This window comes from Podarcis bocagei (genome assembly GCF_964188305.1).
Source record: "Podarcis bocagei genome assembly, chromosome: 16".
In the NCBI taxonomy this organism is placed as follows: Eukaryota; Metazoa; Chordata; class Lepidosauria; order Squamata; family Lacertidae; genus Podarcis; species Podarcis bocagei.
In genome coordinates this window covers 22,234,100-22,250,961 of record NC_138142.1, presented here as the reverse complement: position 1 = coordinate 22,250,961, position 16,862 = coordinate 22,234,100, and the positions used below count along the sequence as shown (strand labels likewise).

Here is a 16,862-nt window from a genome sequence, read left to right as displayed (position 1 = left end):
TTTGACTGCTTTGCTGGCAAACTATATTTCTGGTCCTTGGGAGTGACTCTGAAGGCTACAGAACAAGGCAGGGAGCATGTGGCCCTGCTGAATTTGCTGGACTACGGCTCCCATCATCCCTGACCATTGTCTGGGGCTGATGGGAGTTGGAGTCCAACAACGCCTGGAGGCCCCACCCCTGCACCACAACATACGGACTGTAGCCACAGGACTGCTTCACAAAATAGCACAGTTGGCAACTCCGCTTACCATGGTCACAATATAGAAAATCATGAAATAGAGGCGGCTCCAGTGCGAAGTCTCCGATGTCACCCCTTCCTGAAAAGGAAAATATTGCCAGTTTTAATTTCTTAGAGCAGAAAGCATTGATCTGATGTGCAGAGAGCTTTCCTATTCTGATTGGTTCAGGAGGATTCTAGAAGGTTTATTTCTATGTGAGAGAAACAGGAAAGAGGTTTCTGATGTTTTGGTTATTCCTTCTGGGAAGCTGAGTACAGCTGGTTTAAACTGGTTCTGTTATGTTTCTGTCAAGGTCATACTGACTATAATAGTCAGGCCAGGAGGAGCCTGGGTCTCACTCACTTAACTTTCTCTTTCTATCTCTTCTCACACTCATTTCATCCCCTCAATGGGTGAACTGAGGGACACTAATTCAAGTTCGCCCAGTGGACTTTATGCTTGAGAGTGGCAGATTTGAACCCAGGTCTTCCCAGCATTAGTATAGCGTTCCTACCAGAATCATATTGCACTGGCTCCCTCTACTTTTCACTTCCATGTGCCCAGTTGTTTGGCATATTCCCTGCAATGATCAAGGATGGCCAGTGATAAACCAATGCGCAGTAGCGCAGACACCAAGGAATCACAAGCCACATTATTACAGAAGAAAGCTCCTGGCAGGGAGCGGCAGAGTGCTACTTACCATGATGATGTACCAGTCGTTGACAACTGTCAACTCAAACAGGGTAACTGCAAAAAGGAAAAAAAGAGGGGAAGAACAAACACTTGTATGGTCACTGTTGTGGCTCAGTTTCCCCTCAGCAGTCTTGAATTTGGGGGCTAGATGAAACCGGAACATTGGGTCACTTCCTGCAAAACCTTCTTGGGTCACACCTTCTTGGGTGAAAGTGAGCCAATCGCACATGGTGAATCGGGGCTCACTGCCCAGCTGAGAACTGAGCACTAGGTCATTATCTCTGATTGGCCATGCGTGGCTGGCTCACTATCCAATCAAGGAAAGCAACAGGGGCAGCCATCATGGAGCTGGTCCATGTTTCTGAACAACTCCCACACCAGCCTGTTTTGCAGGAATCATGTACAGCCATACCTTGGTTCTCGAATTTAATCTGTTCCAGGAGTCCACTCAACCCCCCAAACAGTTAGAAAACCTAGGCGCAGCTTCCGATTGGCTCAGAATCACTAGTCAGCAAGACTTTACTTAAATCACTAGTCAGTAAGACTTGATTTAAATCATTTTTTCTTACAGAAAGACTAATTCTTGCTCGTATAATCTTAATATTTACAACCAGATGAAGGTTTCATTTTTGGAATAATAAATTTTCAGAGTAGTTTTTACGGTTATATCAAAAATTACGGATTTGGTTCTACTATTAGAAATACATTGACAGATAATTATGAAATTATTGTGAGGTTAAATAAGTTGACTGCTTATATTTGGACAACTTTTCTGCTGTACTTTATTGGAAGGAGAAAAATAATCATTTCCTTAATAACAATTTAAACAATTTATTTAACTAAAACAATAACATTAGAGCATATGTATCCATATGCATCCATTTGTTAACTGATGTGGTTAAACTGTGTGGGTTTTTTTTTTAAAAAAAACTGAGTTTTAGCACACATGAAAAACTTAAAACAAATCCTTATTTCCTGATGAATAGCCTTTGGACTATAATGTAACTTAAACAGAAAACTGTATTCAGAAAGATGTTTCCTCCAAAAACATTTAATTTTAAAAATCCAATTTAAATTAAAAAACCTGACTTAAATAAAAAAACTCTGATTTAAATTTTAAAAAATCTTTTTTTTATTTTTTAAATCATTGATTTTTATTCACCCTGCTCACAGGCAGCAACCGTCTCTTGCAGAAGTCCCTACCGAATTCCCCAGCGGCATTTCCTGGCTACATCAGCAGAGGGCGCTAGGATTTGTGCTCTTACCAAAACTGTTCAAAACATTGTCAAAGTTGTTGAGATAGTAGTAGCCTTCTTCCATCACCGTCCTGTTTCCCACGGTATGGTTGACCCAGCGATAGGAATCTGCCACCGTGCTGGCGCTGAACGGAGAAGCAGGTACAAAATGTTTTTGTGGACTCTTTTTTTAAAAAGATACTATAGTCAAATGAAATCAGAGGCAGGACTTGAGATAAAAGCAGGGGAAGAAAAATGATAAAATGATTGTAACAGAGAAATCTTGTGTAGTAGATAAAAGATACAATGCAGTAGAAAGGGTCTGAGTAAAAACACTGGGGAAATGGGGGCAGGAAGTGAATTTATGAAACATTGCAACTATTTGGTATGAAGATTATTGTGAAAATGTCTGAAAATACAGTGGTGCCCCGCAAGACGAATGCCTCGCAAGACGGAAAACTCGCTAGACGAAGAGTTTTCCGTTTTGGAGGTGCTTCGCAAGACGAATTTCCTATGGGCTTGCTTCGCAAGACGACAATGTCTTGCGAGTTCCTGCTGGTTTTTTTCCCTCCCCCCCCCTTTTTCTAAGCCGCTAAGCCGCTTATCAGCTGATCCGATCAGCAGATAAGCCGCTAAAAACCGCTAATAGCGCTAATCCACTAATCCGTCAATGGGCTTGCTTCGCAAGACGAAAAAACCGCTAGACGAAGAGAATCACAGAACGGATTCTTTTTGTCTTGCGAGGCACCACTGTAATAATAATAATACAAAATTGCTCACAGTAACTTGACGATATACCCTTTTCCATTTATTTATGAATCACTTCCCATGAAACATTTCAAAGCAATTTCACAAGACAATAAAAACTTATATAAAACAATTACCTATATAAACACAATTGAAAAAAAACATTGTGGCACTTATGGGGGGTGGGACTCACATCTGATATCAATGCCCACTGGGATTTTAAAAAATCTCCATTTAAAAGGCTTGTTGAAATAGGAAAGCCTTCTAAAGACAGAAAGAGACGGTGCCAGACTGATATGCAAAGGGAGGGCGTTCCAAAGAATTAGGTGCCACCACACTAAGGGCCCTGTTTATGACATCACACAAAATGGACCTCCTGATACAGTGATACCTGCAGGAGGCCCTCTCCAGGAGAACACAGCCATTTGTCGAGTATATAAGGGATGAGGTGGTTTTTTTATTTTTTTACAAATGTAACTCCAGACAGCAGAGGGGGTGGGTAGCCTGGAAAATGTTTCTGTGTCCCAGAACAGAAGCCATAAGGCCGTGATGCTGTAATCAGCCCAGTCAGATGGGTGGGGTGCAATATTATTATTATTATTATTATTATTATTATTATTATTATTATTATTATTATTGAGTTAATGCAAGTCAGTGGCTTCAAGGACCTGTGGCGGTGGCTACTGGCCTTCGACACCTGAGATGTGTGTTTTCAGGGCCCATCCTATTCCTGTAATTGTAATGTAAAAGAGTTAGATTACAATCACAGGAATAGGGCGGGTCCAGGTGTCGAGGGCCAGTGTGCCTTCCGCAGTGGCTGGAAGCTGTTTAGTGAAGGTGCCAGGAGCACATCAATGGGGAGGGAGTTCTACTGCTTAGGGGCTCCCACAGAAAAGGCCCTCTCCCAGGCTGCCATCACCCGGAACTGCAGGGGCAGGTGGAACTACTAAGAGGGGCCTCCTTTACATATCTTAACACCTGATATGTTCTGCAGGGAAAGAGGCAGTATTCAGATATTTGGGGCCCAAGTTTAGGGCTTTAAACGCCAACATGAGCATCTTGAATTGGACCCAGAAACAAATGGACAACTAATGATATTTTTATCACCCTCTTCCAAAAAGTGCTTCGGATGCTGTATAGAGTTCTTCCCATTCCACCCACCCGCCTCTGCCCTGCCCAGCCCAGCCCACTTGAATCCTCAAAACAATCCTGCAAGGTAAACAATGCAGAATTTGAATCTATCTCTCCCCACTTCCATTCAGACACATCTTAAAGGCTCCCAACTTTAAGGAAAATGCTGGGCACTCACTTGCAGCAATTTGGGAAGAGCTTTCCTGAGAAGAACTCCATGCCAATGATGGCGAAACAGTAATAGAAGATGAGCAATGTTAAACCTAGGCTAAAGGAGAAAAAAGCCAAGGTTAAGCAAAGCAAAAATCATGGGCAGCTAGGCTTTTCTGTTAGGGAGTTTATGGTGATCTAAGGGAATCTGCTCCATTCCTATGCCTTCGGCAGAGAAGCCCAAGGACTCTAAAGCTCGACCGTGCAAGACATGGAAGGGATCCCAGGAGAAAAAGAGGGAGCCAACGAGAAAGGCTTCAGTGCCCTCTTGACCTAGAGCCACTGACCATCAGAAGGGCCTGGTGAGTTTTTGTATGTTGACATTGTTTATTGTGGTCTTTAAGAACATAGGAAGAGCCAAAGGCCTATCTAGTCCAACTTTCTGTTCTCACATGGTCAACAAGATGCTCCAATCAGAAGCCTGAAAGTAAGACCCAAGTGCAACAGCAGTGTTCACACCTGATTCGAGCAACTGGTATTCAGAGGCAGAAGACAACCGTCATGGCTAGTAGCCTATGATAGCATAATGGTAAAGGTACCCCTGCCTGTACAGGCCAGTCTTGACAGACTCTAGGGTTGTGCGCTCATCTCACTCTATAGGCCGGGAGCCAGCGCTGTCCGCAGACACTTCCGGGTCACGTGGCCAGCGTGACGAAGCTGCTCTGGCGAGACAGAGCCGCACACGGAAATGCCGTTTACCTTCCCGCTAGTAAGCGGTCCCTATTTATCTACTTGCACCCCGGGGTGCTTTCGAACTGCTAGGTTGGCAGGCGCTGGGACCGAACGACAGGAGCACACCCCGCCACGGGGATTTGAACCGCCGACCATTCGATCGGCAAGTCCTAGGCGCTGAGGCTTTTACCCACAGCGCCACACGCGTCCCTGCATAATCTTCCACAATCTTATGATAATCTTCCACAATCTTATCTGCATAATCTGCATAATTATCTGCATAATCTGCATAATTATGCACAATCTGCATAATCTTCCACAATCTTATGATAGCATAATCTTCCACAAATCTCTTTTAAAGCTAATGTAAAGTTTGTGGCCACAACTACCTCTTGAGCACAGCCATCATGGCTAGTAGCCACCAATAGCCTTATCTTCCATGAATTTGTCCAGTCCTCTTTTAAAGCCATCCAAGTTGGTGGCCATCACTGTCTGCTGCACCTTCCGCTCTCAGTTACCTGGCCATTCTGGGGAACAGCTCAAACATGGTATCCAAGACATTCCGGTAGCGTTTCTTCAGCTTAAACAGCCTGCAACAACAACAAAAAGGGAGTGGGCAGCAACATGCATGAGTTACAGAAGGATGCAATTGTTACAATATAGAATCATAGAATTGTGGAGTCAGAAGGCATCCATCTCAAGGGTCCTCTCTCCTGAAATTCAGGAATCTCAGCTAAAGCATCCCTGACAGGCGGCCACCCAACCTCTGCTTAAAAACCTCCAAGGAAGGAGAGTCCATAACCTCCCAAGGGAGGCCGTTCTACTGTCAAACAGCTCTTCCTGTCAGAAAGTTCTTCCTGATGTTTAGTCGGAATCCCCTTTCTTGCAACTTGAAGCCATCGATTTGAGTCCTACCCTCCAGAGCAGGAGAAATCAAGCTTGTTCCTTCTTATGGGAACAATATGACATATGACAGCCTTTGAGATATTTGAAGATGGCTATCCTATCTCCTCTCAGTCTCCTCTTTTCCAGGCTAAACATACCCAGCTCCTTCAACCGTTCCTCATAAGGCTTCGTTTCCAGAGCCTTGATCATCGTGGTTGCCCTCCTCTCCACACATCCCAGCTTGTCAACATCCTCTTTAAATTGTGATGCCCAGAACTGGGACACAATATGATTATTAACATTCTTTATTCTATACCATTTACATGCCAAAATGGCTTCTAAACCGTTTGCAAGCAACAACGGAGTCCATTAAAATGAACAATAATACAACTGCTCTCCCCTTTCTCCTGACCCCCAGACTGGCCTCTCGGCATCCCGTCAGCCAAGGCCTTCATAAACCTCAGTCAGGAACAAATCATTCCAGCTCTTGGGTTTGCCATTCCCTCTGTACATATTCAACCAATTACTCGCCTCAGTAACTGCAGAGGCCGCAGGACTACAATGAAGTAGAACGGCTCCATGTTTAACGCCAGTGCCAGGAGGCCCAAGAATGCAAACAAGGTGACAGAAAAATCAAACCTGGAAAAGAGAGAGGGGGAAAAGAAGAAATATCTTCAGGGATGAACTTTTAAGCCTGTGTCCCTGGGGAGAAGAGTTTCTTTCCCCTATAGGCAACGCCCCCCCCCCAGGGCAACAGGGAGGTGGTGGGTGAGGCCAGCAGGAAAAATGGGTGCAGCAACTAATGTTTATGGACTCTATACCCCATTCAGGCAAGGAAGGAGTTTGCAAACATTCTAGCCTGGCAAAAAATGCTCAAGGAGGGTGCGAAGCAGGGACTGTGATGGGTGTGGCCTGGGAGAGACTCTCGAGGGCCAAATAGAGAGACTCAAAGGGCCACATCCAGCCCCTCCCTCAGGCCTGAGGTTCCCTATCCCTGCTTTAGTCTCTGACGTATATAACATAAACTATATACACTTCGTACCTTGGATCCCAAACGCCTTGAGAGTCAAACATTTTGGCTCCTGAGCAGTGCAAACTTGGAAGTGAGTGTTCCAGTTTGCAAACGTTCTTTGGAACCCGAATGTCCGACGGGGGTTCTGCAGCTTCCAATTGGCTGCAGGAGCTTCCTGCAGCCAATCAGAAGCCGCGCCTCTGTTTCCAAACGTTTTGGAAGTCGTACATATTCTGTTCAACTTCCGAGGTATGACTGCACCTAATATATAGGGCTTGACATTTGGATTCTCTATCCCCTCACATCTGCAAAAAAATTGATACTGGTACAATGGAGGGACAAAAATATAGCCTCCTTCAATCAATGGATAGATGACACGACAGCTCTTGCAGCCCATGAACGAATCATTTTCAGAAGAAAATTATGCCTGGACAAATGTAGTGCTATTTGGAATGTATTTGCCGAAACAATTAGTTTATTCATCTACTTATATAACTGTTTCGTAAACTTACATTTCGTAAGCTTACATTTTCGTAAACTTACATTTTATGTGATTTTGTTATTGCTGTTTTCCTCTGCTTTTTAAAATGTATTTTTATATATTCTCTTTTTTTTCCTTTTACTATTATTATTTTTAAAAAATTACTACAATAATCTCAATAAAATATAAACTTTTTTAAAAAATAGTTTATGACACAGAATGATGACACACACTTACAGGTTCCAGCCAGATGACAGGTATTCAATAGGCCCCAACCCAGTGATCTTCAGGAGCACTTCGACCCCATAGACTGTGGACACAAGAGAACATAACATCACATGCAGGCTGAAGATCAGATGTGACCTTTGGCATTAAATTCGACAACAGACACCTTCATTGGCTCAGGGAAGCAACCCATGTCTGAGGGGAAAGTGGACCAGCAGCCAACGTGGGAAGAATCTGGAGCTCCTTTGATAGAGACCAAAAGCTCTTCTAGGACACGGTGAAAGCAGAGAGCTGTCATTTAACATCCTCTCCCAAAGACAGATCTAGAAGTGTTTTCTTACAACCTAGTTATCCTGCCTTTCAACCCACCTCCCCTCAGAAGAGGAGGGCATCAAGAACTGGGCCTCTAACAAGGACCTTCTAACATAGTGTAATAAATAATAATAATTCTTATTTTTATTTTATTTTTATCACACCCATCTGACCGGCTTCCCAAGCCACTTTGGGCGGCTCCCAGCACATACAAAAACACAAAAGCACTGTATAAGCAGGAAAAACCTTCCACTTGACCGTAAGAAACTGCCTTATGCAGAGTCGGGTCCATCTAATTTGGTGCTGTCCACACTGACTGGCAGCAGCTCCCCAGAGTTTCGGGCAAAAGTCCTTTCCTAGTCCTTCCTGGAGATGCTGTGCATTGAACATGGGACCTTCTGCATGCAAAGCAGCTGCTCTACCACTGAGCTGTAGCCCTTCCCCAGAGGAGCTTTGCTTGGATAGTTTCAAGCAACAAACTGCATCTGTTGACCAACGCAGATACCGCCACTGAGACAACAGGCTTAAGAAGCTGGGTTGTTCCCTGAGTTGGCAAGGCTCATTTGAAAACAATTGGCAAATTGAAAACACTTGGCAAATTGGCACCAGCCATTTGGTTTTTTCGCCTGCCTCGTAGCAAATCTTCCTCGGCATTGGTGGTTAGGCATTGGTAAGGGTATTGTTATGCAGATGAGGGGGGGAAGGAAGCGCCATCACCTTCCCCCAAATCGAAGGGTAGTCCAGTAAAGGATTCCGGGGGGGCGTTGCCCTGTCCGAAGCCTATGGAGGTGTGAGCCTAAGGCACGCCCCCGAGCGGTGACCCCGGGGGAGCTCCTAGTTGATGTACATCAGCAGGACTCACCCTACTGGCGGTTAACCCTTGCCGGTCTTCAAGCAATCAGGCTGAAGCCAGTTAGTTGATAGGACCAATGCCTAAGCCAATACCGCTCAATTCCTGCAATCAATAAAGTTGTGGCCTTTTTCACCCATTAACCTTAAATGCTGCGTCTTGTGTCTTTATTTTCCAAGGGGGGAGGCGGGTACTCGCCACGCAACAACAAGAAACCAAACCTTTCATATAACTGGCCCAGTATCATGTGATGCTCTGCCAATAGAGGTTCAGCAGACACCTTCTATGCAAACTTTTAAACGTCTGATGAACACTTTCTATTGCAAGCAATTAAGAATATATCTTTCCATAACAGTATCCACACTTACCTTCCCTCTGTGTTTCCAGGCATGGTTCACAGTTTAAAACTCTGTGTCCTAGCACCTTGTTTTTGCTACAGAGCTTTTCCCGTGAAAACCCGCTCTTTAAAGCTGAATCGGAGCAAACAACTATCTGCAGAAAACCCCAATTATCATTTGTTGTGCTGCAGCTTTAAAGAGCTCGTTTTTGTGGGGAAAGCTCTGGGACAAAAAGAAAGGAGCTTTAGAGCGTGGACCTTTGTGGGGCGAAAGTTAAGTGTGGATTTTAACTTTCTTATATGGCTTTTGTTCTAGGGTCTTATGCACAATTGTTGTAAACCACTCTGGGGTTGTTGTTTTTAAATGAATAGTGTTATATGCATATTTTAAATAAATGAATACAAATATCCCAACAAGCACAAATGTTTGGAAGGAGTATATTCAGAGATCATAATAGGGAGCGCCAAGACTTACTCGTAAGGAAGACAATGTAACTCCAAGGGACATCTCGTGAGAAGATCCCATCTGAAAAAGCAGAGAGAGAGGGAGGGAGGGAAAACACCATATCAGATGGGGGCACTGAAACCTTGATAGGGAAGAGAGTCAGCAAACAGAAGAGAGCTGTGTTATTCCGTACCTCGCAACATAAAGGTTTCCACTAGGATCCAGAGGCCATTCACTGCCAACAGAGTATCTACAAAACGCAACAAAACCCCGTCAGCCCATCTTTCAGACACAGCACAGCGCATCCAAACACATGGATTCAGCTAAGATGTCACCTTTAGGTAGCTTCACACAGGAACCAAAATTTGGACTGGTTTTAAGCACTTTTAACCCAGCTTTTAAGCTTTTTAGAAGCACTTCAGCCCCCCCCCCCCGGACCCCAGAGCAGCATACGTAAGATCAGTACAGTGGTACCTTGGTTCTCAAACACCTTGGTTCCCAAATGCCGAAAACCCAGAAGTGTTCCAGTTTTCGAACATTTTTCAGAAGCCAAACGTCCAATGCGGTTGTCGGCTATTGTTTCCTGGGCGCCTGCACCAATCAGAAGTTGTGTCTTGGTTTTCTAACAGTTTGGAAATCAAACGGACTTCCGGAACAGATTAAGTTTGGTGCTTTTGTTTTTGCTATTTATTTTGCGTTTTTGTTTTTGAGGCTTTTTCAGTTAATTTGTTTTTGTGACTGTCTGGAACCCAGGTCAGCTACTGATTGATTGATTGATTGATTGATTGTGTGAATGCGGAAATGGATAAAAGCCCCACATCCAAACAACGACTATCATCAGTGCAGGTAAAAAAATAATAATAATTTTAATTTTTATCATCTACAATGCTGTCTTATTTATTTTATAGTACAGGGCATTGACTATTGTTTTCATTTCAGGGATCAATGATCTCGTTAGATAGGAAAATTAATGTTAAGCTGCTGTTTTATGGGTTTTTTAAAGTCTAGAACGGATTAATCCATTTTGCATTACTTTCTATGGGAAAGCACGCCTTGGTTTTGGAATGCTTTGGTTTTGGAACGGACTTCTGGAACGGATTAAGTTTGAGAACCAAGGTACCACTGTATGACAAAACAAGGCAGTCCCCTTCCCTCTAAGGCTAAACAGCATGACACAAAAGGAAAGAGAGATGGGGAGGGAAGAGGTACAGCAAACACTACCCTGAAATAATTTGACAACAGGTGTTTAATAAATTTTTAAAATAAGCACAGTCAGGCACCAGTTCTTAAAAGATCTTCTACTGATCTTCTACTTGCCGAGCTGATTCTCACCAGCCCTATTGAGCTCTGGAGCAATAGTTCCCAAACTATTTTCCTCCATGGGCCACTTGAAAATTTCTGAGGGCCTTGACAGATCTCTTCATGATTTTTATCCCTGTCATAGCAATGGTAATGCACTGTGCTAGACGCTGTACGATTTTTAATTGCATCTTATTTCTTATATATTGTATTTTATTGCATTCCCATTCCCACACCCCTGAAGGACACAGCTCCAAAGGCTACTGCAGGTTTAGAATACTTAATTTTCTTGGAGAACACCCTGTTTCTGGGCAGCTAATGGGGGGAAATGAAAAGAGTTTTCATCAGACTTACACATGGCATACTGGAAGGCCCGGGAATTCACAAGTATATTAATGCCTGTTGAAAGAAGGAACATGTTAAGGGGAAAACATGTTTAGAATCCTGATTTCGGACTCTTCCTTCCCACTACAACTTTCCATACATACATAGGATTTAAAAAACAACAACCTTAATCTGCAATGCTGCTTAAATCTATTGTACCTGCAAGCGCTTACCAAACTTGGGTCTCCAGCTGTTTTTGAACTACTGTTCCCATCATCACTGACCACTGGTCCTGCCAGCTGGGGATGATGGGAGTTGTAGTCCAACGACAGCCGGAGAGCCAAGTTTGCGAAAGCCTGGCATAAGCCATCTCAAGCTGAAGTGAGCATTCAAAGGGGCTCAGAGCTTATCCTCAGGACATTTTGGGGCTGCATCCAGGAAGCCAATGGACAGCGCAATCATACAAAGACTTGGGAGCACGCTAGTTGCTGGGTGAGGAAAACACCTGTACTGACACACAATTGGGATGTGAATCCATCTTGGTCCTGAATGGGGCAACTGTGCCCCTGACGGACCAGATGTGCAGCCTGGGAGTCGTTTTGGACTCACAGCTGTCTATGGAGGCACAGGTCAATTCTGTGTCCAGGGCAGCTGTTTGCCAGCTCCATCTGGTGTGCAGACTGAGACCCTACCTGCCCGCGGACTGTCTCACCAGAGTGGTGCATGCTCTGGTTATCTCCCGCTTGGACTACTGCAATGCGCTCTACATGGGGCTACCTTTGAAAGTGACCCGGAAACTGCAACTAATCCAGAATGCAGCAGCTAGACTGGTGACTGGGACTGGCTACTGAGACCATATAACACCAGTCCTGTAAGACCTACATTGGCTCCCAGTACGTTTCAGAGCACAATTCAAAATGTTGGTGCTCACCTTTAAAGCCCTAAACAGCCTCAGCCCTGTATACCTGAAGGAGTGTCCACACCCCCACCGTTCAGCCCGGACACTGAGGTCCAGCGCCTTCTGGCGGTTCCCTCACTGCAAGAAGCGAAGTTACAGGGAACCAGGCAAAGGGCCTTCTCAGTAGTGGCGCCCGCCCTGTGGAACGCCCTCCCAAGGAAATAAACAACTATCTGATGTTTAGAAGACATGTGAAGGCAGCCCTGTTTAGGGAAGTTTTTAATGGCTGATGTTTTAATGTATTTTTAATCTCTTGCTGAAAGCCGCCCAAAGTGGCTGGGGAAACCCAGCCAGATGGGCGGGGTATAATAAATTATTATTATTATTATTATTATTATTATTATTATTATTATTATTAGCTTGAATTCACTCCTGCCAGTTCCTCTTCCCATGTAGGATGAGAAGGCAGCTCCTAAGAAGCCATAGGGAGGGGGCCTTGTCTTTGGAAATTTCTTTCTTTATTACATTTTTATCTTTCTGCATTTCCTCCAAGGTGCTCAAGGAGGTGTACATAGTTCTCCCCCCTCTTTTTTGTCCCCACAACAACCTTGTGAGGTAGATTAGGCTGAGAGCAAGTGGCTGGGCCAAGGTCACCCACTTCAACATGGCTGAGTGGGGGTTCGAGGCCCAGGTCCTAGTCCAAGACTCTAACCGCGCTAGGGCCTCCAGCTGCACCGGCTCTGAAACCCCAGGCCTTTACCTTTAAAAATAAGGAACGCTGTCCGTGGAAGATCATCAAACCAATGTTCCCGGTTCCTTTTAGCCTGGAAATGGAACAGGCCACAGAACAGCCTTTATTTAAGATGTCTTGGTTTGCACATTGTAGCATTATTGGCAGTAACAAAAGCTAAAATAAAACTGCACAAGACGCCTCTTTCAGGAGTTTCCGCTATCTCCACCAACATAACTCTTCTTTGACAGTAAATAAATCAATGCCCTCATCCTTCCCCTTTCCTAAGTATGGGCAAATCTGTCAATTTCTTTCTCTCTCGGTTCCTCATTTTTCAGCTCTCCTCATTTCCACATCAGTCTGCAATGTGTTTTTTTAAGTCCTCATGAAAATTCACCAGCAATTTGGTGTTAATTTCTCTGTAAAATATATGTTTGCATGCGATTTTTGCCTTGTGTACAAGTGTTTGCAAAGCAATTCCTTTTAATACCATGCATTTTGTGTGCTATTTTCAGTGGACACCTCACCCTGGTATATGCGCTTTTGTACACATTTTACTCTGCACTGCGAAATTCAGAGAAGTGTGAATTTCAAAGGATGGCTGTGTTTCGATTTGCGTATGGTTCCAGGAAGATCAGTTACGGTAGGTTTCACCTTCAAATGCGAACTGAATAGAATGTCTCCCCCATCCTTAGCTACCCCACATCCATAAACAACAACAACATTACTTACCTTCCATTTTAAACCAACAACTTCATAGAAATTGTACATATCCTTTAGACTGAAAGAGAAGATTGACCTCTATAAGAGTTGGGTTTTACAATCAGGGCATCGCTCATGTGAAATCACATTGCAGTACGTTTCCGAGCACAATTCAAAGTGTTGGTGCTGACCTTTAAAACCCTAAATGGCCTCGGCCCGGTGTACCTGAAGGAGCATCTCCACCCCCATCATTCAGCCTGGACAAAGATCCAGCACCTACGGCCTTCTGCCGATTCCCTCACTGAGAGAGGTGAAAATACAGGAAACCAGGCAGAGGGTCTTCTCAGTAGCGGCACCCACCCTGTGCAACGCCCTTCCATTTGAGGTTGTTTATCTGAAACTATGTGACTTTAAGAAGACATCTGAAGGCAGCCCCGTACAGGGAAGTTTTTAATGTTTGCGGTTTTATTGTGTTTTAATATTTTGTTGGAAGCTGCCCGGAGTGGCTGGGGCAACCCAGTTAGATGGGTATTGTTGTTTTTGTTGTTGTTGTTATTGTTATTTCTTCACTAAGTTATCCAGTCCAAAGACCTGAGAGTTCTTGGCTGAAGCTCCCCCAAGTTTTCATTAAGACTTTGCAAAAACTAGGTTCTACCCTACCTCAATGAAAGCTTCTACTGTGTAACCGCATAGGCCATCTGCATATTAATATTACTGCTCATAAACCTGAACTCATTGCCGATTTGCCACCAGGCCAAGTAAAGCTTAGTTGAACACCATCCTTTGTTTCAGAATTAGGGGTGTTTGATGCTCTTTTAATTCTTCATGGAATCCATTTCTCTTCTCAGTTAACCCCCACCCCTTTGCCCCACCCCTACCACCCGACACAAATAGAGGGGTCCCCACCTGACTAAAGGGGTATTGCTTTGATTCAGTGCTTTGAAGGTAAGGTAACGGTCTCGAGCGCTCATCCGAGGTTTATAAAACCGCATCAGCCCATCAAACTGCTTGAAGGAGATTCCAGAAGGTCTCTAGAAGGGAGAAAGGGATTTCCCTAAGTGAGTTGCCCACAAAAACTTCTCAATCTGCCTTCTTTTTACAGCCAGGGAATGAAACTGGAGGATAATATGTGCAAGGCAATATGCCCTCCGTGTTCAGAATCAGGTCGGGCAATAAGAGCAGTTGCCAGGAGCAAGTCCGCAAGGACTCGAACGTCTTCAGTGAAGTTAACTTTATTCAAAGAAACAAGGCAGCTCAGGGAGCTAGGCCTATTGAGCACAGCAAACCTTCCCAGTGGCTCTTGCCCCAATGAGGCAGTCGCAAGGGCTGAAGGTCCCCACCTTCCCAGTGTTCCCAAAGTCTCCTCCTCCCCCAGTTCCTTCCCAAGCAATTTGAGGCTCCTTCCTCTAGCCTGTCTTTGCTCCACCCTCTTCATACCTCCTTTGGTTCTGGGAGACCAGGGAAGAGGGAAGCTGGTTGCAGCAGGAGGGGGAGACTCCCTGGCTTCTCCAGCAGCCTTCCTCATCTCTGCCTCTTGGCCTCCCTCCTCTCCAGCCTCCTCTTCTGCCTCTGATTCTGAATTGCTCTCTGCCACAGACTCTTCCTGCTCACTAAACCCTGTTGCCTCTTCGGTGTCCGACATCTCCTCCTCCCTGTCTGCTCTCTCTTCTCCCTCCGACCACTCATCGTTGTCCCACCACCAATCCCCTGGCTCTGAGTCTTCTTTCCCCAGCTGGTTCCTCCCATCATTCCACAGCATCCAACCAGTCAAAGACATCACGATAGAAAGGCACACACCTAAACACTCTGCTCACGGAGGACTGCGTGTACAATTGAGGCCAATGATAAAAGACACTGTTTATCAAACATAAAGGGAGTTTTTGGGTTAAACATATTATCCTCTATTTCGTTCCCAGATCTAAATACGTAGTTCCTTGTGCTACCTTACTGTAATGACCCTGTGCATATATCAATGATACTGATTTCTTGTAATTGCCTATCAGACTGATCTGTGACGCTTACTGTTTGAATGCGTATAAAAGCTAAATAAATAAGTGCTCTTTCTCTCTTTTTTAAGTATAAATGAAGTGGAACATTATCAGGCACTCAACAGAAGTGCACATGAAGAGACCAAATCTAGCAAGAAATCCAATAGCTGTTTGTATATTTTGGCAACACAACTGATATGCCAGTTACAACAGTTTTTCTATCAACAGAACATTCACCTGCATGTTTTCTAATAAGGTTTTTTTCCCCATTTGCTGCACAATGTGACAACCTTTTTTGTTTTTGAAGGATTTTAATGCAGATTTTTCTGCGATGGATTAAAAAACATTTTTTTAGTAATCTTGGCTGTAATGACACTTTTAAAAACTGCTCTGATTTTATCTTTTATTGACTGTTTTATTGACTATATTGCCTTGATGTCAGCCTTATCAGTTGATGAGCATCATCAGCAGGGTAAAATATACCCTTCTGTATATATTGAGATCCATGAGGACCCTGGAGCTTCAGATCACTGAAAGCACCAGATTCCTGGAACACTCAAAGCTTATAAGAGCAGTGGTACTTAGCAAAAGTGCTGACTGCCACAGACAAAGAACGGTTACCTCGTTCACATGCACACGCGTGCAAACATGCAGAGAACCACATACCTGTTTGCTGACAAGCAGTTGGTAGGCGTGTTGTATGGCTGTGCGCTTGTGAAGCAGCAGTGATCTGAACTTCTTCTTTTCAATATCATTGAAAGTATCAAACACAACGGCGAGTAGCTAAACAAAGAGGGGCGGGAGGAGAAGTCTAACTACAGTCTGCAACTGGCAGCTGTCAAGTTCTACACAGCACCAGAATGTGATGGAAGGAGCACCTTAAGAAGGAACTTTTCCCCATTATTCAGCAACGAGCCATTGATCAACAGAACAGGAAGCACTTTGAGCAGGGTGGATAGAAATCAATGATTTTTAAAAAATCAAAACAGGCAATTGGGTGGCTGAAGAATACTTGAAGGGGAACCTCCCAGAGAAGCCCCATGATGGAAAGCCACCGTTATCCCAGGAAAGATGGAAGGAAGGAAGGAAGGAAGGAAGGAAGGAAGGAAGGAAGGAAGGAAGGAAGGAAGGAAGGAAAGCATGCTGGATTCTGAGGGCACCTGGCAAATCATAACAGTTCAAAAATAAGCAGTGTCTGATGACAGACTTTGCTGGAATATTTGCACGAAATAAAAAGTATCAAAAAATGAGGAAATGGGCCCTATCTATAAAACAAAAATCCAGGAGTAGCTATATGACAAAGAGTCTTGTGGCACCATACAAGGCCTGCAAATTCATTACAGCATAACCCCTCATGGACTAGATACTTGGAAGTGAATCTAGTTCGCAAAAGCATAGGCCAAACGAAGTGTGCTCATCTTTATGATGCTACAAAACGCCCACATTTTCACTTCTGCAGATGAACAC

At 44.2% G+C, this 16,862-nt stretch overlaps 1 protein-coding gene across 3 annotated transcripts in view; it reads right to left on the bottom strand.

Moving 5' to 3' along the window:
* Positions 1-16,862, bottom strand: part of TPCN1 (two pore segment channel 1) — a 49,144-nt gene that overhangs the window by 8,779 nt on the left and 23,503 nt on the right. For all 3 annotated transcript variants that reach the window (XM_081175267.1, XM_081175268.1, XM_081175269.1), the window contains 14 exons: positions 16,062-16,178; positions 14,314-14,438; positions 13,438-13,486; positions 12,736-12,799; positions 11,108-11,152; positions 9,648-9,704; positions 9,485-9,535; positions 7,523-7,595; positions 6,324-6,431; positions 5,426-5,497; positions 4,204-4,293; positions 2,178-2,293; positions 920-966; positions 250-318 (listed from right to left, as the gene is read on the bottom strand). In XM_081175267.1, the coding sequence (XP_081031393.1) occupies positions 250-318; positions 920-966; positions 2,178-2,293; positions 4,204-4,293; positions 5,426-5,497; positions 6,324-6,431; positions 7,523-7,595; positions 9,485-9,535; positions 9,648-9,704; positions 11,108-11,152; positions 12,736-12,799; positions 13,438-13,486; positions 14,314-14,438; positions 16,062-16,178 (1,083 nt within the window). The remainder of the gene's footprint in view (positions 1-249; positions 319-919; positions 967-2,177; positions 2,294-4,203; positions 4,294-5,425; positions 5,498-6,323; positions 6,432-7,522; positions 7,596-9,484; positions 9,536-9,647; positions 9,705-11,107; positions 11,153-12,735; positions 12,800-13,437; positions 13,487-14,313; positions 14,439-16,061; positions 16,179-16,862) is intronic.